The sequence below is a fragment of the Micromys minutus genome (assembly GCF_963924665.1).
Source record: "Micromys minutus genome assembly, chromosome: 22".
In the NCBI taxonomy this organism is placed as follows: domain Eukaryota; kingdom Metazoa; phylum Chordata; class Mammalia; order Rodentia; family Muridae; genus Micromys; species Micromys minutus.
The window spans coordinates 18664138-18691505 of NC_137957.1; the positions used below are offsets into that span (position 1 = coordinate 18664138).

The 27368-nt window shown below is 42.9% G+C and overlaps 1 protein-coding gene across 1 annotated transcript in view; it reads left to right on the forward strand.

The window, feature by feature from the left end:
* The window catches only part of TPH2 (tryptophan hydroxylase 2), a gene marked incomplete at both ends in the record, with an annotated part of 108981 nt that overhangs the window by 73904 nt on the left and 7709 nt on the right, over positions 1-27368 (forward strand). Inside the window, one exon of the mRNA XM_080936000.1 lies at positions 23736-23831. Coding sequence (XP_080792126.1) covers positions 23736-23831 — 96 coding nt within the window. The remainder of the gene's footprint in view (positions 1-23735; positions 23832-27368) is intronic.

Genomic DNA, 27368 nt, shown 5'->3' on the forward strand with positions numbered 1-27368 from the left:
CCCTGAGAACAATTTAAATGAACCTCCTTTGTATCTAAAGAAATTGATGATGATGCTTGGCGAGTGTATTTCAAAGGCATTGTTACACATGTAAATAATTTGCCCTCTGGTGGGTAATGAATAAGGCCATTAGTTTTGGCTGCCAGATTCTTTTCTTACTCCTCCTAGCTGTCCCAGTTCTGTGCATGACAGATATGCAAAAATATTTCCAATAAGGGCTACATGGCATGTGTTATAATTTTGAGATAAACCATTTCCCATTTCTGGCTAAGGTGGATTTAATACATTAGTGTGCACATTGGGTTCGTAGACTTAAATGCTGTCAGTGGCCGGGTAGGTGCAAACATCTATGAAGGAGCCGGATATAAATGAATAAGAAGCTTTAGAGTCTTGGAGAACTGGAGAAAACACATTATGACTAAAGGCCTTCAGATGCAAAATTAAAACAAAACCAAAAGTCCATCGGTAATGAATCACATCTCTACGTAGAAACTGAACTATAGGTGGCCAGCTTTTGTTTTGGACTTGAGAGTTTTACACTGGACTACACCATGTTGAAGGGACAAGATCACATGATCCTTATGGTACACTGTATGTCCTCAGTTATGAGGTTCTGTTTGGTAGACAACAGAATATTTTTTGTAAAACGGCTACTACAGTAAAGTATCTTATTGTGTTAAAAAGCAAGTTGATTTGAATGATCATTTAAGTATATCTGTTTACATACTTGTTTTTTTTGTGTGTGTCCATCCGTGTGTGTGTGTGTGTGTGTGTGTGTGTGTGTGTGTGTGTATGTGTGTGTGTGTGTGTGTGTGTGTGCACACATGTGTGTGCCTTAGTACAGTGTGAAAGTCAGAAAACAATTTATGGGAATTGGTTCTCTCTTCTACCAAGTGGGATCTGGGGATCAAATTCAGGTATTTTAGCTTGATGAAAAGAGTATTTTATCAGCTGAACCATCTCACAGACCCTGAATTATAACTCAAAATGGCTGTAACCATGATTTTCATACATGTATCCTGAGCACGTTTCAATTTATTAATCCGGAAAAAGCAGGGCAGTTGGACAAGGTGCAACTCTAGGAACTGAGACTTTACAGGCATGGAAAGAAAGAATTTCATAGTTAGGTATAAACTTGTTTATGTTTCTGTAGGCAGTAAAGCTAGAGCTTCCTTATTTGTTCAGGACAAAGTCACAGGTAGCTCAGGCTGGCCTTGAATTTACTATGCAGTAAATTCCCCACCAAATACAGCTCAGGATCTTCTGCCCTGGGACTGGTCGCTCTCACAATTAAGGCTATTTGGAAACTACTTATCCTCCTGCCTCTACCTCCTGAAATGCTGAGATTAAAGGAATGCATTACCGGACAGGGCCTTGCCTAAGACCACAGTCTCAAGGTTAGTTTTTCTACCAGATGCATACCATTTGCATGTCCAATGGACAAACACCATGGCAAGATCAAGGGAAGGGTGAAGAGGTTTACTCCAGCTCAGGGCTCAAGGGTACAGCCCGTCACTGCAGGGAAGCCAAGGTAACAGAGGTCCCATAGCTTCCACGATGCAGATGCAGGGAGGGCATCCATGTGTGATAAGCTCTTCTGCTTTTCTCCAGGTCACCATCTTCTGCTCAGGGACCCTTCTGCTCATTATTAAGATGGGTCTTGCCATATCAATAAATATAATCAAGACCATCCCTTTGAGACTTTCTCAGAGGCTAACCTTCATCTAGACAATCCCTCCCAACTTATCTTTAGATCTGTCAGTTTGACAACAGCAACCCTGGCAGTTTGGTAGCAAAAGGAGCTGGTGACATTGAAGAGAGGTAGTTAGACAATGCTCCCATATGCCTTTCCTAAGTAATCTTCCAGCGTCATTTGTATATCTGAGATCCCTTTTATGCAAACACTAGAACTGTAGAGTGTCCTCTTTGTTATGAAACGTCCTGCTGCACAACCTGAAAGAGGACCCTGGCAACTCTAAGAGCTGTCAGTGAGCGGGTGCTGTTTTGTATTCTGCTATTCTGTCTGCAAGACTAGTTACTCATCTGCACAGTGACGCACAGACAGAAATGTACTGATCAGAGGAACTTAAAAACCCAGCCCCGGAAATATACAGCTGTCCCTTCCTCCCAAAGTTAGGATATAGAGGAGAGAATCTGTCAGCGAACAGTGCACCCCCTCCTCTGATGCAGAAGGCTTTTTTTAAAAATTTTTTTATTTTTTGGCAGTTCACTCCTTACATCATGAAGGAATTTGCAACTGACCATGTGGTACATCATCTGGAGGAGAAGCAATCAATCTGAGCACAGATATTTCCTAAGCAGAATGAATTGGCCCCTGGCCCAGCTAGAACTTTCCGTTTATATAAGGTTTTAGGTCATCCATTTGGTTCTGCTGACCCTGAAATGTGTTCACCTTCGCTTTCCGATTGAAGGGATTTTATTAGTGGGTCTCAATAATGCTGACGAGAGGCGAGTGCTAGCCAAGGGCAATGAAGGAATAAGCCATCTTTCCCAGGACCTGTTCCCAGAATGTCAGTCTCATGCAAAAGAAACAACTGTGGGCACAGTTTGGGAAACAACTAAGTAAACAAAAAGCTTTAACTTATAGCGCAATGTAGGACCTTAAATGAGATAATATGCCCAGTGAGTCTTCACTAGTGACAAAAGTTAATTTTCTAAGTTTGTCACATGTCCTCCGTTCTGAGATGACAGCTGTATGTAATACAGGCTAGTTTAATAGTAGGCTTCATTTTCTTAGTTGAGATGGAACTTTCAACTAGCCCACATTTTTTTTTTTTTTTTTTTTTTTTTGACATTGAGAAAGATGAAGGTTCACTCTGAAAAAGCTAAAAGTGTGAAAAAACACTGAACTTGAACATGAAGAAAAGACCTGAAGCGGCGTCCTCGTTCATGGCCTGCATGTTAACACGTTAGCCTCCCATTCTGCTGATATGCCAAGAAGCATGGTTCAGGAGATGGATCTAATGACTGTCTTCTGAAAAAGGTAGAGGCCTGGCCGTCATCTAAATTATTCTCTGGTAAAAATCATCAGGATATTCACAATACTGAGATCTGTTTGTACTTTCTTATCAAACAAACACATTGTTTCTACAATAGTTTCTGCTGGCTAGGGATTTGAGAACCATCATCAAATGTGCTTGGGTTTGTGAGTCTAACCTGTACTTTCCTTTTGTTGGGAATATAATCAGTCTTAAGCTAAGAACCAATCAGAGTTCACATTACAATTGTAGTTTATAAGGTCAGACTTAGTTTATGAAGTTCTTGTTTATATTTCCTATGTTCTGAGCACACCCACTTTTTTCTTGAACTGTCTTTTTTCTTCACGGTAGCTGCTTATGGGTGAGCAAACTTGGGATACTAGGAGATGTATGCGCATCTTCCTGAACACGGATGACATTAAGAATGACCACTTTAGTATCTTTGTAGGAAGCCTGAGTAAGCCTCAGGCTTATTTATTCTCTGTAGAGTCTTTGAACTGGTTCAGCTGTTTGAATCATTTGATACAAAGCTGACAAAGGGCTGGAAGGAATGCGCTTCTCTATATCCTTAATTGAGATGTTTGGGTGAATGATCAGTTTGTATGTTATTACCAAAGAACTTAATTAAAAGTTAATAATATCTATTCCAACTCATTACTCTCACTTTTCTATCTGCTGCGCAGATAGAAAAGTAGAATCCTCTTGGAAGCGACGCTTTGCTTCTTTAACTAACTTGTTTGTGTTGGCTTTCTTCATCATTCCTCTGCTGTCCAGATGCCCCGAGGCCCTGCTGCCTTTGGACTAATTTTCTTCTGAGAACATTTAATACTGTGGCCAAGGCTGTTTGGTCCCATCCCTTTGTGTTTTAGTCACTGTGTGTGCTGTTCGGTTGTGAAGGATTTGTCATCAATTCATATTACAAGAGTCCTGCCTCTTTCCACCTGGTTCAGGAACAAATCTATTTGTAGTGTGAAATGGTTGTACACTTTAGCACCTCAAATCTTTCTTGGTCATTTATAACTGTATCCTAGGGGCCTTCGAGAGCCATCATCTAAGAGAGAGAAGAGAACAAATATAGACCACATAGTTTAGAAATTTGGAGACTCATAAAAACAGTTACTGTGGTAACTTTATTCTCCAATCACTGAGGGAACGTGGGTCTATTTGCTATATTCTAAGATCAGTTTGTCCTGACAGTACCCCCAGAGCCAATGGCTGGTTCTCTCAGTGCTCCACAGACACTGGTGGAGAGGATATTTGGGCTGTCTGGCAGGTAGCATAGGGAAATCTCTACCTCTCTTTCCCTCTGGTCCTGGGGATTGAACTCAGGGCCCTGCCCTTGTCAGGCAAGAACTCTACCCCAGCACACTTTCCCTTTGAAGGCTCAGTGGAGTCTGCTGAAATGAAGTCACACTAGAGATTCGCGAAAGACAAAAAAGCATATAGATTTATTAGTATGCACAAGCATAGGGCTTATGTTTAGAAATTAAAATATCAACGTGAAACATTGATTTCTGAGCCCCAAGCACAGTGAAAGGTGCCACACAAGGGGGATGGACAGAGCCTACGTGTAAAGTCATCATAGGTGGATTTGAGTGGCAGCTTGACTAATTCTCCATGTGTCCTCAGGCTAGGCACTAATTCTGTTACCTCCTTAAGTCCCCAAAGCCTTCAACAAAACAGTACTATCATTTTCTCACCCACTAGGGGGCGAAGAACAAGTGACATGAGCCACCCTTACCTTGGGCACCGTGACATCATTGGTACCCTACTCAGGCATGGCTGCACTTGCTCTCATCACTGCTAAAGAAACCCTAAGAAGCTGTTAAAGAATTCTAAAGCCACTTCAGAACCACAGTCCTCCAGATTGTACTGTGCCTTAAAAGTCCCGACACGGAGGTCTTCTGACTTTTTTTCTTCTCAAGAGGAGTTTGAATGCTTTCATCAAGTACAGGAGATTTCTGTAGTCACTTTCATTTCCATGAAGATATGCGGGAGAAAGAGGTTTCCGGTTTAACTACAATGGCACAGGCTATCAGGATCTTAACTTGCATTAACAGAAATATCTGCGGCGTCATTCCATTTCCAGCAAAATTGGAAAGAAGATGGTTGGCATTTTTTTCTTTATGAGCTAGAATAGTGGAGGTAATGTTATATCAAACTATAGGAATTTAATTACCCCATTCCACAAATGTAGTTTTCAAATAAAGGAGTCAAAAGGATTTCCAAAGCCATTCTTTTGAACTGAGATATAAAAACTCAGAGTACATTTAGGAGATGTAAAATGTATTACTGTACATTATGAGGCTCTGCGCTGAATGGCAGGCAGCATAGACACCCGACGTGAGACTGAACACACAGTGATTAAAAATCCCGTTCGTTCTTAGCAATACTGCAATTTTTCTGGGGCTTTACATGCTTGTCGCTGTAAGGACGGTCATCTGGGGAACAGTTCTGGTGGGTGGATTGAAACTTCAGGACAGGTCTTACAGACAGCAGAGACACCGTCATTCAAAAGCTTAAATCTAGACAGAGGTGTAAGGGAGAAATGCAGTTAAGGTTGGAAGGAATAAATCATGAAGTGGCTCACCAGGATTCTTTCCAGTGCTTGAAAGCCTGTCCTTTACAGTGCCCATAAAAACAGCAGTAAAGGTGTTCGTGCATGCGTGTGCATGTATGTGTGTGTTTGTGTGTGTGCATGTGTGTGCACATGTGTGTATATGTTTTTTTGTGTGTATGTGTGTATATGGGTGTTGTGTGTGTGTGTTTGTGTGTGTATGTGTATATATGGGTGTTGTGTGTGTGTGTATGTGTGTATATGGGTGGTGTGTGTGTATGTGTGTGTGTGTGTGTGTGTGTGTGTGTGTGTGTGTGTGTGTGCTGGGTGTCTCAGTAATTCCACTACTACAAAGTCTTCCCAAAAGCCATTGTTTCTCCTTCTGATGGGAATGACACACGCCCATTATGGAAAGTGTTTAAAAACTGGATAGAGAAGGAAAAGACAACACAGGCCATTTGTAATCTCACCTGCAGCCATGGCCACATTTAGCATTTTGGCATAAAGCCCTCATGTTTTCCTTAAAAGCCATTTTACCACATCAAATGAGTACTTAATGTAAGTCCTGGCTCTAGAGGAAGGACGGATGAGGTGTTCGTTTGTTTATCAAATACTCATGCTGCCTGGACAGAGCATATCTTTTACCTCTGCAGAAAAAAGAACTGGGAAAAAACCATGGAAAGTGAAGTTCAGTAGCATTTTGCTCACTGATGTCTCAGTGTGGTTTTGTGACCATCACATAGGGCTGATGAGCTTGGTTGGTTGTTCTGACCATATCTCGTCATCTTTACTTCTTTCATCTGTCATGGTCCCTCCCACTAGTAAGTGATAATTTATACAATTTAACGGATCCTTACCTCTTTTTATTGCTTTCTTTCTCTCTCTCTCTCTCTCTCTCTCTCTCTCTCTCTCTCTCTCTCTGAGTAAAATCATACACATGTATCAATAGCCAAAGAGTTCCCCAGCTTCTCCCCAGCACATGCCCCCAGGACACTTATTGCAGAAGGAGTTAGGGAAGACCTGAGATCTACAAAGCAGAGAGACTTCCACTCTAAAATTCCCGAGCCTGTGCATTGTAGGGGCCAGCGTGAGAGGCAGTATAGCGTAGTAAGTGATTCATACTGGGGTCCAAACCTGGGTGTTGTCAACTACAGGCTGGGTATCATGAAAGCTAATATTATGTATGATATAATGGTCAAAGAACGGTAAGGCAAACTTGGTTCATTGCTATCATAGTCGACCCAGGGGGACTGTGATGGGCTTTACAATAGGAGATAGTTGGGCTCAACTTCTAGTACACCAAAGACAAACAAGACGTTATAGTCACTGTGCAGAAAGGGGGTGGTCACTGCATGGCAAGTTCCTAAGAGAATCCTGAGGAATGAGGAGGCATTCTGTTTATTCTGATGTTATAGGACTGTGGCTGAGGTTACCTGGAAGAGGATGGGAGACAGGAACCCGTTGAGATTCTGGGAATGGGGGAATCTGGCCACATCAAACCAACACGTTTCTTCTTAAAACGGGACAATGTAGGAGCATGGAAGCGTACAAATCAAGGCCTGGCCGGAAAAGACAAGACTCTGGCCAAGGCCAGAATCATAATAACCTCTTCCGTGTTTGGATGTCATTATCTTTAAAATGACACTAATAGTGCTCACTCAGGCCAGAGAGATGTAAAATTGATGAGCTAATGCACCGGGAAGCTGCTTGGCACGGTGGTGAGTGTGAGAATCCTGCCAGCTTGTCCATTTCACACTGCTGTGCTCCCAGGCACCCAGGTGGCCATGGGAGTGAGTGCTCACACACAAGGGAGGCCCCTGGAGCACTTCTGCTTTTGCGTGTGACCTTGGGGGTAATCTGACTTTCAGCACCCCAGCGCTGTCTTTCTGAAATGCAGATGGTTTAGTTTACTGCATAAAGGAATCTTAGATGGGGCCAGTTTGCTATTTGACAATGGAAAGTGTTTTCTCTATAAATAATAGAAGAAAGGGCCTCGGCTGGAATGAAGTCAAACTTCCCCCTGGAGATGGAGGAGCTGCCTCTGACTTAATAGCACACCTCCCCTGAGCAAACACAGAGAAACAGACAGGTCACAGGAAACAGCTTGGGAAAATAAATGAGGAGATATTTGTGTGTGCCAGAGAGAGCACATGAAATATGAATTCCTGACGGAACTTCTCAAGCAGATTAGCCGTGATGCTGTTAGTCAGAGCAGCCCTCCCTTAATAGCCAAATGAAGCACTGCATTTGGGGGCTCAGGTCTTGGCTGCTCCACCTTGTGAGCTTGTGCTCCGACGACCCCGTCCAGGTGTTCACGGTTTGGATGGAAGACGACTGAATTTAATATAAAATTATATAAAGTGGCTGCTGGGTGAGAGCCAAAAAAGGTTGTTTGTTCGAGTCTTGGATGCACTTCGGTTTCACCTCCACATGTGCACACGTGGGTCCTATGTTGATGTTCAATCAGCAAGGCTTAAAAACTCTTTGCAATGAGCCAAGGGGAAAGCACCTTTAAATGGTTTGCTTTAGAAACACTTAAATGCAAAGGTGGGTTATCTGTCTGTCTGTCTGTCTGTCTGTCTCTCTATCTATCTAGTTGCTTACTTTTTTTTTTCTCAAATGCAACTAAGAATTCTTGATTCTTAATGAAGATGAAGTCTTAGCCAAGATAAAGTCAAGGCTATGGCTGATGAGTGAGCAATGGATTCTGATTCTTTACAAAGGCATTCTAGCAGAGCAAAAGAATCTGAGAAGCTGACTTGCAGTTCTTATGTGGGTGTGTGTAAATATATTCTTGCGTGTGTGCACACACACGTGACACACACATATACCTGTACCTTGTTTAAATTAAAAAAAAAATCGCCCACATTTGCCCAGCAGAACTTTTCATACAAATACCTGGATTCTCAGATTTCCAAAGCAAAGCGATCTGATGTCTTCGTGCAGTAGGACAATTGGCTGGAGCTGAGATGCTCTTGTACCATTAGACAAGGCTCAGTGTGACTTCCATGTTTACCCGGTTTTCTTTCTCAACTTATTAAGTAAAAGGGAAAGCTGGGGGATGGGATTGTCATTCCCGGCAGTCACAAAACAGCTTACCTAGTGGCCAGAGAGCTTGGTAAAACGATTCCCAGAAGAATGCAGAAATAGCTCAAGTCATGGTATTCTTTATTGTCTCATGAATTCTCAATGATCTAGAATTAATCTTGTGGCTATAAACGATGCATCTAAATCAAATGCAAACATGTATTGGTGTAGTTTAGCACTATATTTTTACTCGATTTTGTGCTTTGTAATATGACTTTTAAGCTATAAAAATCGTGCCTTATACTTCTGACCTAATGTCGTTTGTCATAGTATATAGTCTTGGCTCTCTCAAACTATATTCTTCTCTTTGAAGTACTGTTTTCCCCAGCAAGTTCCAAATGACTTCCTTCATGCCTGGTTTATAGCATGGGTTTCTCACTGGCTTCCATTGGGTCTGTATAGTGATATCTAGATGATCTAGGGGTCATAAAGGAGGTGAAGGTACCCAGCCCAGAGTAATCTGTAGGGGATAGCCTTGGAAAGGCTAGACAGACTTTAATCTGTTCTGGTGTTGTGAATTCCACTCTCAAGAACCTTAGTTCTAATGTCCCACGGTGTTCAGTCACTTTGGGAACAGAAAAAAGACATTGATATATAGACACACAGAATTAGGGGCCAGGTTCACATGCTTATAATCCATCTTTATTTGTTCCTTAAATTGCAAATCTACTCAACCCAAGCCTCAGTTATTTTATCTGTAGAATGGGGGAGGGGTGTGTTCACTGAAATATAGTAAGAGTTTAAGAAATAGTTACTCACAATATTTTCCCTGTTTTATAGACAAAGAACTTAAGACACAGAATTGGTAGAAATAACTTCCTGGAGGTTAATGTGGGGATTGCCCCTGAACAATGGTTCTCATTTCAAAGTCAATGTGCTCAGACTTCCAAATGACATCATCTCCACGGTGCCTTCCTCTCACGGCCACTGTGAGCAAGCTGTAAAGTTCTCCGTACTGTGGCTCATGAAGTGTAGGCTCCAATACCTGGCAGTGATTATTGTTAGAGTCAGGAAAGCTCACATGAGCTTGAACACTGTCTAGAGTTTCAATTCTTATAGACCATCATGCGACAGGTACTCAGATTCAGGAGTACATCTTTCCAACCCTTTTTACACATACAGATGGTTGGTGTCATCTGTGAGCAGGAGAGATGAGGATGGTGGTGGTGGTGGTGGTGATTAGAAAAGAAACAGGACCTCATTAATAAAATCATAAAGTAAGAGGTCTGATCAATGCAACGGAGTGCTGAGATCTGCTATTTTTCCTGCTAAAAATACCTTTTCCCCTCGACAACTTTCCAGATATATAATAATCTTTTAGAATTCTTGGACTTGCCTGGAAAGAAATCAGTGGGTAAGTGTAAGGTTGTTAGCCCTAATGTCTGGGAGGGTGTTGCTTTTCGGAATGCAGGGATAAAAATAAAATGACCCTCTAAAGAGGGTGGCTGCCCACAGCTCATTTGGAAGTCAGTAAAAAACCTCATTTTTTATCTGAGCATTGGAGAGCTGACCTTTAAATTCACCACATCTGGGGAGAATGTGTGATTTGATGCAGAACATTTTGGGGGCCATGCCCAAGGATGGATGGCCAAGGATATGCTCATCACTTTGCTGTTCCTTCAAGGAGCACAAAATTGCTTAGGTTACGAGTCTGTTCTTGGGTAGTTCCAAACCTGTAGCATATGCTTAAATGGGTCTTCTGTGCAAGGAAGATTAAGCGCATGCATAGATTGAATGCTGATCCATGCATCTGGTAAGAAAATGATGTGGGCATGTGTGTGTGTGTGTGTGTGTGTGTGTGTGTGTGTGTGTGTGTGTTCACAGGAAAGTCGAGTTGTTTTAAGGCAGCTGGTTGGTTGTATAATGAGTTAAATGAAGTCTTTAGGAAAGAAATATTGGTATTGCTTTAAAATCAAAACGGTATTTTGTGAATTCCAGTTATAGAGATGTCGCAATGAGGGGCCCTTGCACTGCCTCCAGGGTCTGGGAGGCAATACTGAGAATATAAAACTAGCATTTGATTTGTGAAACTCAAAATACCTGCAGGTCCATGGAGTATGAAGAGAAGCCTATCTGTATTCCTAATATGCTTTTAAAAGAGCAGTGGATATTGTGGGAACAGAATGGGATGGATGGACATCTTAGAGAGTCATCTCCTGGAGAAAATAGCATCCTTCTGATCTTCTGTGCTATCATCAGCCGAGTGAAGGTCTGGGCGGTGATGCTGACAGAAATTCCTTGTAGCTGCTAATTCTGAACAGTCTGGATGAGGAGGCACTGTAGTGCCTGAATCTGTCGCATCATAAACTCCTTCACGTTCTGACCAAGGACTGTTAGCATTTTCCCTGGCTAGGCTTCAGTTGGCTCCAACCCTGAGAAATAGCAAACTGAGAAACTTTCCCCCTGACGTTTTTTTTCAGACGAGGATCCAGATGTCAGAATCAACTGAGTTTTCAGCCACCACTTGTAACGAGGAGGCCAGAAGCCATTTAAACACCAGGGCTGCCTGAGTTTCCGAGCTTCTGAGGCAATGCCTGCCAATTAGTCTCCAGTCATGCTGCTAAGAGCCTGTAATGCCAGGAGCTTGGCTGTGGCCAGGAAGTCAGTTCCACCTTTCCTTACTCACGTGGGGATGGGTGAGGGTGGGGAGGCTACCGTTAAGGTAAAACGTTGAATGAGGTTATGAATGGGTAGATCCATTTCTGAACCTGTAATTGAAAATCTGATGGCTACTATAGAGAAGTTCTCTCTCTCTCTCTTCTCTCCCTCCACCTCCCAAATCTGTAATATTAAAAAAAAATGGCTGATCTTAGTGACTGATAATTCAGGCTGGCTGGTGTTGAATTTGTAGGCAGGGCCCCATTCTCTTCTTATTCTTCATATTTGTTGAATACCTACTATGTGTCAGCTAGTGGAATATGGCAGTCAATGGAAACACTACCACAGGAAGATAAAGCATGTTCCCTGACTTCAGTTAGCTTAGCGTAGTGTGGGGGAGGGGGGCAGGCTTAAAGGGAACATGGTGGTTTCAGTATGACTCTGTCCTAGGAATGCTGTGTTAGGGATGGAAGGAGAGCCACCAGCCCTGGAAACCAGCAGGGATTAGACAATGGCTGTGTGAGAGCCTTCCATGCAGAGGAAACACAAGTGTAGAGATCCAGACATAAGCAGAAAGGCCAGTCTGTATAGTTGCCACCGGTTTGAGGGTCATGGGGCAGGATGCTTATATAGAGCCTAGAGAAAGCAGGGGTAGGAACATGGAGTCTTTCTGTCACTTGAATAAGTTTTGACCTTAACTCCAGGGCTGTGGTACACTGCAAAGTCATGATGGGAACACCATCTGGCCACTGCTGTCACATAGCCCTTTGTCACATCCCTGCTAACTTCAAGTTAGGTGGCTCTCCTTACAGCTCCAACATAGCATTCCTAGTATGGACTCATACCGAAACCTCCAGGCTTTGACACTGAGCTCTAGGTGTGGGCGTGTCCTAACTGGGTCTTATCCGAGTAGAAGGATGGGCCCATTGCTTAGATGGTACTGATGTTAAGTAAATGCATGGCATTCCCATTTACCTCCATAGTGGGTGGAAGAAGCCAGGGGTATTTCTTTCTTCTTCTCTTTCCCATTAAAAAAAAAAAAAAAACATTAAATTCTGACATAGGAAATGCTAAACGATAATAAGTTCGGTCACCTTCTTTGAAATGGAAAATTCTCTCAGATAAGCTGGAGATGAGGCAGTAAAGCTGAAATGGCCAGAGGGCTCTTAAAAAAAGTCATGCATTTATTTCAACAGCGCACACACACACACACACACACACACACACACACACACACACACACAGCTGTGAGAAACAGGAGTTATTTAAACACACAGGAAAATTCCCACTAACACAGGTAACTGAAAACTGCCTATGTCGGTGTATTCAATAAAAGTTTTTTTCGTTTTGTTTTGTTTCTTCTTCTTCTTCTTCTTCTTCTTCTTCTTCTTCTTCTTCTTCTTCTTCTTCTTCTTCTTCTTCTTCTTCTTCTTCTTCTTCTTCTTCTGCTGATGCTTTTTTCCTCTTTAAGCTCGCCTCTTATATTTGATGATCAATTTCCACAAGGTTTGCCTCAATGCTTTCTCAGAGCACAGGACTTTGCGTTTTCATTCACTCAACGAGTGCTTGCAACTAGAACCATGTTTGTTTGTTGTTTTCACTACTTGGGGGTCACCCACAGCTGACAGGATGAGTCTCAAGTCTAGACTTGGGTTTCTCTGCTTTGGCTGGAGGGCTACTGGCAAAAGAAATGACTCCCCTCCCCCATTTACTCCTTGTCCTCTTCTCCTTCTTCCTCCCCCTCCTCCTCTTTTTCTCCTTCCTCCTCCCTTCCTCCCTCCTCCCTTTTTCTCCTCCTCCTCTCTGGATCTCTCCTGTCTCTCTGAGACAGTCTTATGTACCGTGAAGTGGCCTTGAACTCAGTATGCAGCTATATAGCCAAGGCTGGTCTTGATCCTGTGATCCTTCTGCCTCTACTTCCTCAGCATTAGCATTATAGGCGTGTATTATTGTGCCTGGTTTATGTGCAGCCAGGGATCAAAACCCAGGGCTCTGGGAATGTTGGGTCAACACTCTACTGCAGAGCTATGCCCACTTACAAACTGCAGGTCCTGTGGTTGTAGTTGATCTGGTCCATTTTAAAAACATTTATTTATATATTTACATCCTAAATGCTGTTTCCTCCCGGTTCCCCCTCACAAGGTTCCTCCTTCCACCCCTCCCCTTCAGCTCTGAGAGGGTGGTCCCCCCTTGAGTATCTCCACACCCTGGTGCATCAAGTCCCTGAAGGACATCTGGCCATTTTGTAATGCACCTGTCTGTGACGTACCTTTGTAAGCCCTCAAGGTTCAAGGTTCTGCAGGAAGTACTGGCCACTCTTTCCAGAAACTTTCTTCCTCATCCAGTGACTTCCTTCCTTAAAGCTCATCTAGGAATTCTTTAAAGTCCAACAAGGGCTTCAAATTCTCCCCAAACCATCATTTTAAACTAGAGTGAGAAGCTTGGGGGGGGATTACACCCGGGACCACTTAAAATCATAATTGTTATTCTTTCCTGATCTATATTATTCCATCCTCGAGAACAGAGAAGTCTCTTCCCTTGAATTTTAACTGAAGAGCAGTATAGTAGAATTTGAAACACACACACACACACACACACACACACACACTCTTTCACACATTTTTGGGTTTGGTGCTGGAATCGAACCCATGAACTTGTGCATATCAGGCACATGCTCTTTATCTATCTGGGCCACATCTCTAGCCTCCACCCCCCAATTACAAGCTTGGTCTAAATTGTGACCCACTAGTGTGTTTTATTTAGAGATCTAGCAGGTTTTATTTAGAGATATGCTATCTTACTGGGAATCAGAACACTGGGCCAAGTCTGAGACTTTCACTTTCACACTTTTATTTTACAGAGGGAAACCAACAGACTCAGAGCAAACCAACAAACCAGGCAAAATTCCTTTCTTTCAACAAGTCAGATTCCTGTGGGGATTTCCCTCCTCAGGAACCTTTGCCGCAAAGATGGCAGCACTGGACGGTCACTGTTTTGTGTACAACTCTTAGAAGTCGTTAAGAGTTCAAAGGGTTGAAGAAATGACAACAGAAACGGTTGTGGAGGGGGAGGAGGTGGTGTGGCATCCCCAGGGTACAGAGATCCCCATGGTTTAAGTGACACAACCATTAGTTTCACCTTTGTTATCAATATTTATTTTTACTGTGCTAATATTTCTATTATAAAGCTTTCTGCTCCACTACCGGGCACCGTTCTTATTGCAAGCCCCATTATCAATTGCGGTTTAATCAAGCGAAAGGAATTTTGGCTAAAGGCAGGAAAGCATGCACTGTTTGAGAACTGAAGTCCAAATGATGCTAAAATTCAAACTAGCCAGGGGTGGGTGCTGTGGTCGGGGGTGGGAGTGAGGGTGGTGGTGTGAATGTCATAAAGGTGTGTGGGAGGGAGACTTGGATGTCTTCCTCTCAACAACCTTGCCAAGCGGTACGCTGAAAGGAAGTGGAAATAATTCAGCAAATACTCCAAAAGGGCCAATGACCCCTTTATGCTTCTATCTTGACCACACCACAGATTGCTGGTACCGGAACACCTTTCCGAAGCATTTCTTTTCTTTCCTTTTTTTTTTTTTTTTTTCCTGAGCCTTATCCTTTGGCTATGACAGGGACAACCATGGGGCAGATATTTGTTGTTCTTCCTGTCCTGTCCTGGACTACCTATTTCTGCAGGCACTAAGCCTTGATCTGTTACATCACAAAGAAGAAATGGTGGTGATGATGGTGGAGACAGAACCCACAGGGGACCGCAGAAGGATGGTTTCCAAGTGGAGGGATAATAGCCACTTACTCCCTGGGAACTATTTCAGCACCAGGCCCTGTCTTGCCAGCATTGTCACGTCACAGCATCTGGAAGCTCAGTTAGGAAAGGTGCTGAATGATCTGAGGCTGGAAACTCAAGTTTGATTCATAACTAGTAGTTCCAGAATTTTGGGTCCCAGCTTTCTCAAGCAAACAAAGCAGCCAATAACTTCTCCGTCTGCTTCACTGGCAGGTAGGAAGAAGCAACTTACGTAAGACTGCTTTGTTAAGCCTGGCTAGGTTGCCAGCCAATGCTTTTAAGCTCTAAGTAATTTCTACTATCTAGTGAGTCTGGAAGCACCTTGCTATTTAATTGCTGGATACTGTGCTTCTGTGCCTTTGGCAATTTTGGCTTTTCTCCTTGTGTATTGTTCTTGTTCTCTTGTTCTTTGAGGATCATGGTTTCAGTCAGGCTCTTTCCAGCTTCCTTTGTGAACGTCTTGTCTGGGTAAATGGACAATTGCGTTATAGGTGTGAGAGAGTGTGTGGTTGTTAAATAAAAATATACACAACTACTATGCAAGAAAGGATTTTTTTTTTTTTTTTTTGGTTTTGGAAAGGTGACAGAAAATATGCCATTCATCTTCCCAGCTAGTCAGGAATTTGGTAAGTGATGTGCTGAAGTTTGTTTCCCAGACAAAAGAGAATTAGCATCTTTAGCCTAGAAGTTCCTGTGTACCATTTGAACCAGATTTATCAGTACAGAATGACTCTCAGAAGAGGGACACCTAATTATTTTTGAGCATACAGGGGGTTTAGAGGTGGAAGGCCAAGAGACTCTTCAACAGAGAAACAAGAAGAGAGAATGTTCATTGAAAGTATTCCACGATAGAGCTAAACCTCTCTTTAACTAAAACATGCGGCCATAGCAAGACCCTCAAGATGTTAACCCCAAACGTAAGGGCAGTGTTGCAGAGAGACCTTTTTCTTCCTTCCTTCTTTTCTTTCTTTCTTTCTTTCTTTCTTTCTTTCTTTCTTTCTTTCTTTCTTTCTTCCTTCCTTCCTTCCTTCTTTCTTCCTTCCTTCTTTCCTCCCTCCTTCCTTCCTTTCTTTCTTTTTTTATTACTTTTATTTATTTATTTATTTATTTATTTATTTATTTATTTATTTATTTATTACAAAAAAGTCATTTCCCCCTTCCTACTCTGCCCTCCCACAGTTCTTCATCCCATTTCTCCTCTCCTGTCTCTAAGATGATTTCTCCCCCGACCCCGAGGCCTTTCCACTCTGTGGGGCCTCAAGTCTCTTGAGGGTTAGGTGCATCTTCTCTCACTGAGGCAGACCAGGCAGTCCTCTGCTGTATATGTGTCACGGCCTCATATCAGCTGGTGTGTGCTGCCTGGTGGGCAGTTCCTTGTCCTAGAGATCTCAGGGTCTGGGTTAATTGAGACTGCTGGTTTTCCTATGGGGTCGCCCTCCTCCTCAGCTTCTTCCAGCCTTTCCCTAGTTCAACCACAGGGGTCCTCAGCTTCTGTCCATTGCTTGGGTGTAAGTATCTGCTTCTGTGTCAGTCAGCTGTTTGTTGGGCCTCTCGGTGGGCAGCCGTGCTAGGCTCCTGTCTGTAAACACACCACAGCATCGGTGATGGTGTCAGGCCTTGGAGCCTCCCCTTGAGATGGATCCCAACTTGGGCTGGTCACTGGACCTTCTTTCCCTCAGTCTCTTCTTCATTTTTGTGCTTGCTTTTCTTTCAGACAGGAGCAATTCTGGGTCTGAGTTTTTGACTGTGGGATGCCAACCCCATCCCTCCACTTGATGCCCTGTTTTTCTAGTGGAGGTGGGCTCTACAAGTTCCCTCTCCCCACTGTTGGGCATCTCATCTAAGGTCCTGCCCTTTGAGTCCTAAGAGTCACCCCCCAAGTCTCTGGTAATTTCTAAAGGGTCCCCCTGCCCAAGGTTGTATATTTCTATTCTGCTGGACCTCAAGCTATCTCCGGTGTCTTTTTGCACCCCCATACCTGATAATGTTCCCCCTTTCCCTCCCCTCTCTCCTCTCCCATCCAGGTTCCTCTTTCCCTCTGCCTCCCATGATTGTTTTCTTCTCCTTCCCAAGTGGGACTGAAGCATCCTCACTCAGGCCCTGCAGAGAGATTTTTTTTTTCAATCACCACATGAGACCATTCTGTATTATTTTGTCATGATTTCACATTGGTGAACTTGGTTCTTTTTTTTTTTTTGCATTTTTTATTGGATATTTTATGTATTTACATTTCAAATGTTATCCCCTTTCCTGGTTCCCCCTCTCCCATTCCCCCTTCCTCTTCTTCTATGAAGATGCTCTCCTTCCCACCTCACCACCCTGGAATTCCCCTACACTGGGGGAATGAGCCTTCACAGGACCAAGGGCTTCTTCTCTTATTGATGCCAGACAATGCCATCCTCTGCTACATATGCGACTGGAGCCATGGGTCCCTATAGTCCCTGGAATCTCTGGGGGTTCTGGTTGGTTGATATTGTTGTTCTTCCTATCTGGTTGCAAACCCCTGGTTCTTTCAAACTTTGATCACTGTCAGGGCAGATCTGTCTTGAGAATGATGTATTACCCTCAGTGATCTGAAGATGGCAGCATTGTGCGCCCTATCTGTGTTTTTTTTTTTTTTTTTTTTTTTTTTTCCTTTCTGAGCACTCCCTAGGTGTGTTCTGCAGCCCTTCGGAGTTCAGATTGTCACTCAGGCTGTCTTTTCTCTGCTTAATGACTGTGAATGTAAATTACTCTGCTTTCTTCTGTGGAAGAGGTCCCATCTATCATTCCTGTTTTGGTTTTAAGCTAATGATTATATGTAATTATATTCAAATAAAATATTTACAAATAATTATATGTCACTAGTGCGAATAAGATTTGGAATTCATGGACGTCAGCGTCGATGAAGGTAGCCTTCAGTTTGTGAGGCTTTATCTCACTGTTATTATTTATTTTTGTTTAAAAGACATTAGCGGCCGGGCATCAGCAAATCTCGTTCACAGGTGTTTCTTTTACAAGGCTCAGTGTTTTTATTTTTTTCTTTACCTTTTGAATATTTATTCTGTGATAATGGGGAGGACATTTGTCTGGAAAAAAATCTCCAGGGAATATATTATAGATCCACATCTGGAGAGTCTTTTTGAGGGGAATAAATTACATTTTCTTAAAATTTCCAGAAGCAGTTAGCTATCCTTGAACTCTTAAGACATTTTTAGGGGGGGGTCATTCAGTTCAACTCTAAGCTGGCTTTGCATAGAAAGCCAGGCAGTAGACATGTGTGGTCAGTCCCTCCCTCCAGTCAGTGATCTGACGGAGGTCTTCACTACTCCTGAAAGCAAAAAAAAGCATCTCTAGCAAGTCCCTAATTCCAACTTTGACAACACTTCAGCTTTAGATGTAATTCTTCATTACCCATTATCCGTTAGCCACACACAGAGCTGACAATGGAAAGACGTGTCAGAGCAAAAGGTCTGGTTCTATGAGGAAAGCCGGCTGCCGACGCTGCAGCCAGGGGCTTTCTTTATGATGAATGCAGGAAGCCCAAGGGGAAGGTAGGCAGACAAGGAACAGATGGAGCCCTGTAAGGGCAGAGCTTTTGAGGGGACTCCCAGATGAGGAAAGGGGGCAGAGAGCACTAGAGTCATGGGAAGGAAGATCCACAGGGCTCTTCTTCCCTTGGAGGCCATTCTGTTGCTACAAGTGTGTTAGCTAAGGAAACACTGGCTAATCCACCACTCAGCATTTGGCTTTTTAGTCAAACCAATGCAGGCCTTTACATTCTTGCTAAAAAATCAGACAGAAGGCCAAATCTAGGGATGATGTCGAGGCAGATATGGTAGAGTTTCCTCAGGAGCCCTGTCAGCCTGTTTTGATTTGGGTGGATAGCAGTGGCTTAGCATTATGTATTTAATGATGCTATGTGGGGGAAATTAAAAACGCACTTAATTGTTGACCTAAATACTCCTGTAGTTGGCACCATGCGTGTGTTTCGAATACCTTGCATATGATGACACATTTGCCCACAGACTTTTCTACGTCCAACATTGTTTCCAAGGATGTTATGTGGTGAGCTAAAGATGCAAGATAAATCAAGGAGGCGAACCAAAAGCAGTCTAAGGAGACACCATGAGCTTCCAGCTTCCTTGTTCCAGGCCTTCACTTCCCCATCATTTGGTTATAAAGGGAAATCACACACCTACTAATTTTTAATTTAGAAACCTTAAGTGATGGCAGATGCTGATGTTGGGCTTCGTAAAAACACTGAGCTCTGGATCTTGTAAATGGCACTGTTTCGCTGAGTCCTGGATATATCACCCACCTTCCTAAGTGTAAGCTTTTCATTCTTTTGCGTCTCCCAGGCTTCTCTGTGAATATTAAATACCTTGCTTCACTGTGAGCAGGATTGTCCTCAGTTGTTCGGATGACAGACTTGAGGCTTTTCAACATGTTAGCAACTCTTATTTTTGGTTCTTCTCGTGAGACCTCAATGAGACCGACTTCTTCTAACAGCTTGACATCCTGACCTATGGCCCCCTCCTCATCCTCCCGTGGTGCTGAGGATAAAGCTCAGTTTTAACAAACAGAGTATTCCTAGAGATTCGATATCATCCCTGGTCAATTTATAGCAACTCCTGAAACACTGAAAGAGCTTGTCAAGCACTAGTGGATAAATATTGAATTGATAGGTAAATAAATGACAAGTTAGGTTTGTGTGTACTCTAAAGTGAAGACATCAAGGACCTGAGTTGTAGTCTAGCATCTGCTTCTCTAAGCTAGGTGACCGGCAGTGGCTTCCACCCATGGCCTCATTCACCTACTCTATAGATATTTCTAGCAATTATTTGATGCTAGACTCTTGTCTAAATGTCAAGATTTTGCAATGAAGAAGAAGGCAAGCCCCTGGTCCAATCATGGCTCATAACTACTGAGCAACAGCAGTCATAACAGTCAAAGGATAGGATGATGTTGGGTGGAAGATGTTCTTCATGTAACATATCAGACAGATACTAAGCAGAGAACATGGCTCCTCTTGTGGTCAAGGTAGCCCTCGATAACAAGGTTGACATTTAAGCTGTGATCATTTTCATGAACCAACTTTTAACTGAGAAAGGACAGTTCAGAGAGGCTTTCTCCAGTAGCTGATGGGAGTGGTTGCAGAGATCCATTGTGTGGAGTGACGGTCTAAAATTGAGGTCTTCCTCGGAGATCAGGGAACCCTGCAGAAGGCAGAGAGGAAAGACTGTGGGAGTCAGAGGGGATGGGGGACACCAGGAGAAGAACATGGTACAGTGAATCAACTAATCAGGGCTTACAGAGGCTGGAATGGCAAATACAGGACCTGCGTGTTATGCCTGTTGACTTGGTGTTCTTGTGAGACTCCTAATGGTGGGAAGCAGTGCATATCTGACTTTTTTGTCTGCTCATGAGACTATTTTCTTCCTATTGTGTTATCTACTCCAGCCTTGAGGGAGGGCCTTGGGCTCATCTGATTGGCCCTTGCTTTGCCATGTCTAGTTGTCACCTCTGAAGGTCTGCTCTCTTCTGAAGATGAACCAGAGGGGGAGTGAGTCTGGGGGAGAGAGGAGATTCGGGGAGCTAGAGAAGGATTTATTTCCAATAAAAATTCACAGAAAAGAACAAAAATGACCTCTATATGAATACCTATTGAGAAGAGTCTACTACCAGAGGTGATAGCAAACACAAAGTCTCTGGAGCCAGATTCATTTATTATTTCCAGGGGCATCAGAATGCTACTGTATGGTGAACTGGGCATAAAAATACAGTCAGTGAGATTGCAAAATCCAGTGTGACATTCCACTGTTGTAACTGTGTAGAAGCTCATGGAGATGACAGACTTTGGATCTGGTTAATTTTGGTGTGTGATTTTTTTTTTTTTTTTACTTGCACACTCTTTATAACATGGTTTTAATAGACAAGCCACTGTCTTAGCTGCAACAAAACATGGTGACCAAAAACAATTTGGGGAGAAAAGGATTTATTTAATCTCACAGCTTGGTGCTATTATCCAAGGCAGGCAGATCAGGAACACACTGCAGGCACCTGGAATCTGGAGCAGGCTTAGAGATGCAGCAAGCATGGAGAAGGCTTACTTACTGGCCCGCTCCATCTGGTTTGCTCAGTTTTTCTTACAGCAACCAGGGACACCTGCCTAGAAGTGATGCCACCCACAATGGTCTGTGACACCCACATTAGCCGCCAGAAACCATCAAGAAAATGCCCCCCACAGGGCAATCTTATGAAAGCTTTTTTTTTTTTTTTTTTTTTTTTTTTTAAATTAAAAGTCTCCATTCTATTCTGAGACTGCCTCATTTGGGGATCCACCCCATATGCAGCCACCAAACCCAAGCACTATTGCTGATGCCAAGAAGTGCTTACTGACAGGAAACAGACATGGATACCTCCTCAGAGGCTCTGCCAGAGTCATACAGATACAGTTGAGGATGCTTGAAGCTAACCATCGGACTGAACACAGGGACCCCAATGAAGGAGCTAGAGAAAGGACTGAGGAGCTGAAAGGGTTTGCAACCTCATGGGAAGAACAACATTATCAACCAATCAGACCCTCCAGAACTCACACGGACTAAAACACCAACCAGTGAGTACACATGGAGAGACCCATGGCTCTAGATGCATATGTAGCAAAGAATAACAGTGTCTGGCATCAGTGGGAGAAGAGGCGTTGGTCCAGTGAAGGCATTATTTCCCAGTGTAGGGGAATGCCCAGGCACTGAGGTGGAGAGGGTGGTTGGGAGAGGGAGCACCTTCATGGAAACAAGTGGGAATCGAAGTGGGGGGAGGAAAGCGGATATCATTTAAAATGTAAATACAGAGAATATCCAATACAAAAGGTCTCCATTCTGAGATATGTTTAAGTTTGTGTCGAGTTGACCAAAGCAAGCAACACAGCCACTTTATGGAGCTGCCTGAGGTGGGGGATTTTATTGGGACGTAGAATGACAAAAAGTATCCTGTAACACAGGACAGCCTCTCCAAACAGAGATTGTTGTAAAGTATCAATGGCACTAGAATTTATTTTGCTTTTAAAGAATAATATGTGCTGAATAGACTTTATACTTAAGGTGGAGAGACAGATTAAAGCAGTTTGTATGATGCACAGAAGTATCCCAGATACTGTCAAAAAGCAGCAAGAAAATGTGGGATAGGGTAAGGAGGCATATTCACTGGAGACATGGTCTTTAATTTTGGCTGTTTTTTTGGCAACTGAATCAGGAAGGAGGCCCTGCTTCTGGAGGTGAAGCCCCTTGGCTTAAAAGTGGCCAGTCCTTGTTGCAGATCAGTTATGCAGACCATAGGACCACTCAACCTCCGAGGTTATCCCTGCATTACAAAGCAAACAAAACCCTTGAGAATCAAAGGACATTTCAACCTCCAGGTAAAAATAGGGCAGGTTGTCATGGGCTAGAAATGATAATTATTTTCTGTCCCCTTTCAGGAGTGTTTAAACTCTCTTCTTTCTCAACACCTTCGGTGCCCTAGCACCGCGGATGCAGGACAGTGCTAATTTCATTCAATTCTTATTATGTGTTGCTAGCATCTCACTTCTTGATTAGAGCAAAAAACAGTGTGATTCCAGCCCCTCGCAAGTGTTTCATGACTGTGCAGACTTTTTCTTGTCCGGGTTGATCCCTTGAACCAAACAGAAACAATTGCAGATTTTATTTCAATTTCCCCCCCTGCTCTTTTATTACTTTTTGAGAATTTTGTATAATGTATTTACCCCGTATAACCACATTCACTCTGTCTCCAGCTCTTCCCAGATTCCCCTGTCCTACCCACCCAATAATCTCCTTAAAAAGTATGAATAGACATGCATCTACATATGTATATATTAGTATCCATATAAGATTTTTACTGAAAACACGCTGACACTACAGTTTGAATAGCTTGGTAAGTACATACACTTGTTTTCTTTGTCTCTCTTGCATTTCTCTACTAAACACTAGCACCTAGTCGTTTTTCTACAAATGCCGCTAGAAAGACTTGGTTATTTACATATTTGTTTGTGTGTTTTGTGTCTATTTATGTGCATGAATGTGCTTGCTCATGTGAGGGCCAGAGGTTGACATTGTGCATCACTATTGTCTATTTTTGTCCACCTTAGTTTCTGACATAGGGCTGAGCCTGAAGGTCACTGTTTTCCTAGATTGGCTGGTCAGTGAGACCCTGGGGTCTGACTGTTTCCCCTAGCACTGGGGTCACAGACATGTGTTGCCATGTCCAGCTTTTGTGGGGGTGCCAGGGGTCCAACCCCCCCCAAACTCAGGTGAACACACGTTACCACTGGTAATACTGGTCTGATCTCCAGCCTAATGAATGTCTACCAAGGGGTTAGAGATGGCTCAGAGGTTAAGAGCACTGGCTGATCTTACAGAGGTTTTGAGTTCAAGTCTCAGCATCCACATGGTGGCTCATAACCATCTATAATGAGTTCTGGTACCCTCTTCTGGCTGAATCATGTGCTGAAGTTAAGCAAAGTTCATTGAGTTATACAAACCAGAGTAGGATCATTAGGCTAGAGAATGAATTACAATAAATACTCCTAATTTAAATTTAGTTAAAATTTTAAGGCAATTATACACAGCACATTTTATTTTGGGTGCCATTTTATTCCGTGACGAAGCTTGTTGACCAGTTCACTGAATGTGTATCCATCTTTATTCCCCCTTTCTTTTTAGTGCTATTTCTTCACAATCGAGTTCGGCCTTTGCAAGCAAGAAGGTCAACTGCGGGCGTATGGAGCAGGGTTACTTTCGTCCATTGGAGAATTGAAGGTATGAAGCGGTGAATGAAAACACCCGTCCCAGGCAAACTGGTTCAAGGTCATGGAAGATATTGATTTGTTTGTCTGAGCTTTCTACTCACAGCTCCCCATACATATTTAATATATACGATCTGGCACCTCAGATGTGGGTGCTGACCTCCCTTTTTGCAGCTCTGAAAATGGGTCAAGCCTTTCTGTGTTCGTGGTGTGACTCAAATGGATGAGCAGCTATGAGCCCACGTCAACAGGAATGACAAATGTATACTCAATGCCAGGGAACAAACGACTGGCCTCAACTTAGTGCTGAGAGCAGGCAATGAGTTGACAGGATGCTCCTGATTGACAGGGATGCTCCTGATTGACAGGGATGCTCCTGATTGACAGGATGCTCCTGATTGACAGGGATGCTCCTGATTGACAGGATGCTCCTGATTGACAGGATGCTCCTGATTGACAGGGATGCTCCTGATTGACAAGGATGCTTCTGATTGACAGGAATGCTCCTGATTGACAGGGATGCTCCTGATCGACAGGGATGCTCCTGATTGACAGGGATGCTCCTGATTGACAGGATGCTCCTGATTGACAGGGATGCTCCTGATTGACAGGATGCTCCTGATTGACAGGATGCTCCTGATTGACAGGGATGCTCCTGATTGACAAGGATGCTTCTGATTGACAGGAATGCTCCTGATTGACAGGGATGCTCCTGATCGACAGGGATGCTCCTGATCTGTTGGGGAGCTGAGCTTTGCTGCCCTGATTTCTGTCTCCCCTGTGGCTCCATGGACAACTTAGCTTCTACCACTTGAAGAGGAATTGGAGATTATTTAACCTTCTTCAAAATTAATTATGTTAAAATACTTTTTCATTTGCAGGGCAGTGGTGGTATATGCCTTTAATCCTTGTACTGGAGAAAGAGAGGCACACAAACTCTGAGTTTGAGGCCAGCCTGGTCTACAGAGTGAGTTCCAGGACATCTAGGGCTACACAGAGATACTCTGTCTCTGAAAACAGCAGCAGCAGCAGCAAGAACAACAACCAAAAAAAAAATTGTGTATATTAACAGTCTAAAAGAAAATAAACAGAATAAGTGTAGAGTCAAGGAGACATTTTATATGTATTAGTGATGCTAAAATTGCTATTTTTTTGTTAAATAATAAAACGATCATTTATCTGAAAAGGTAGGCTCTGGAGCATTCTGATAATTTTAGCATTCTAGTAAGTTTTGATGCATTTAGAAGGCAATATGATGTATAATCTGGAGATCATGCTGAAAATCATCTTTTTTTTTTGATTATTCAGACTAGGATCAGGATCATGGACTAGCTTAGGGTGTTCTCTTCAGCACCGACTGCTGTTCTTTAATATGGTTGGGAATGCCTTGTTGCTGGAATGCTTTGCTTATTCGAATTCTCAAAAGACACAATCTCACTGCAGTTTTATAACCTTGATAATTAGGTAATCTATTCATTCCCAAAACCTTTCCTCACAGTGTGGCCTGCACCAAGCCAGGTACTGAGGATCCAAAGACAGAATGATGAAGAACATGGATCAAAGGAAACAACACAGCTTATCAAACTCTTAAGCCGTGTTTCGGGTTTTTGTACATATTAACTCAGTCCCCAGAGGAACACGATGTCATCATTGTTAGCGAGGAGACAACCGAAGGCATACAGAACTTTCCTAAACCACACACACAGCCAATGTGCTAGAGCCAGCCCCAAATGCAGGGGGTAGACTGCAGCGTCAGCGTTCTAGAAACAACAGCCCAAAGCTCTTACTATTCAGGACTTGACATCGAGTTCCAGATAAAAAACCAAGTAGATAATAAAAAAGTGTGACAGTTGTGTCTAGCACATCCCGGGCCATGCTTGCGAAGGTTTGCTGAGGAGGATCCTGCTGCTCACTGTGAGGTTTGAAGAATCGGGAGGGGTGCTGGGAAAGGAGCTGATGCACAGACAAGCAAGGGACCAATGGAGTGAGTAACAGCTGGGCTGCAGTCAAAGCTCTGCACATCTGGGAAGCTGACTAAGGCTGGGTGTGGCTAGGATAAAAGACAATGGTCAAAATAACAAACACTTGGTGGTGTGTGTGTGTGTGTGTGTGTGTGTGTGTGTGTGTGTGTGTGTGTGCGCAAGCGAATTCCACAGCACATGTGTGGTCAGAAAGTAACTGCAAAATTGGTTCTCTCCTTCTGCCATGTGGTTCTGAGGATTAAACTCAGGTCGGTAGGGACACAGCAAACCCCTTTACCTGCTCTGCCATTTTGCTGGCTTTAAAAAAATAGTCAATAATAATATAGTTGGTGTTATTCTTAATTCACCAGTCAAAGCCTACAGCAATAATTTGGCATGATTCCCTATCAGACCATCCTCTCTAAGAGTGCTTCTTAGTTCCCCTGAAAAATTCAGAAAACAAAACTCCTGAGCTGTATCTAGTTACATTCCCTTCAGATGGCTTATAAATTATTCCAGAACCAAAAGAAACAAATCTCTCTCATGGCTCCCAACTTTTGACAGGGTCTCTTGGTCTGGTTAATGAGGCATGTGTAGGCAGCATTGGGGTGAATCTGTTGTTTTTGTTTCTACTGGTGTGGACAGAATCATCTAGAAATGGAAATCAGCTAGAAATATGTACGGCAAAGGGCATTGTTTGCCTTTCGGCTTCCTGTTCAGGTCCATCACCTCTGGACATTAGCATTCTTCCGTTCTCAGATTTCAACACCTCAGCATCCCTATGATTGCTGTTTTGGACCGTTTTTATAATTTAGATGTTTGTTGCATAAGAAATACCTTCTAACTGTTCACAGAAAATACAGAACTCTGGTATTTTCTTTAGCATCCCCTCTCTCCCTGTCTGTCTCGTTCCTGTAAGTGTTCAGAGCATTTTACAGCTCATTTGAATACTTGACAATTATATTTGTGTGAGTTTCTATGTGTGTGTGTGTGCATGCGCACAGGAGTGCAGGAGCTCACAGAATCCAGAAGAGGGTGTCAGACCCCCCAGGTGGTTGTGAGTTTTTCTCTCATCTTCTGAAAGAGCAGTGAGCACTCTTAGTCACTGAGCTGTCTTTCCAGTCTTCCTTTTTTCTTTTTAATTTGAAGAAAGATATGATCCTAGACCCACTGTAGAAATGGCTTTATTAATAGCACTATCATAATATTTTTGTAAATATTTTTACAATTTTGAATGATGTTATCTATGTCAATAAAGTATTTTCTACTGCCTCAACTAATGCTCTAATGTAGGTCCCTAAGTTGCTGGAGGCTTTCAGTCTCCATAAATTTCATCTAAGTGGCCACAATTCACCTTTTCTCTCAGAACATAAAACTTCTAAGATTTGTGCTGTAATTTTCCCGAGGGCAAAGATGTTGCTCTTCAGAGCTGGCCAAGTGTTTCTAAGCACAGTATTTGTAGTTTGGAGGAGGACTTTCACTTTTTTTCATATATATATATATATATATATATATATATATATATATATATATATATGTATATATGAAGAAAGATATTATGATCCTAGACTCAATGTAGAATGTAGGAT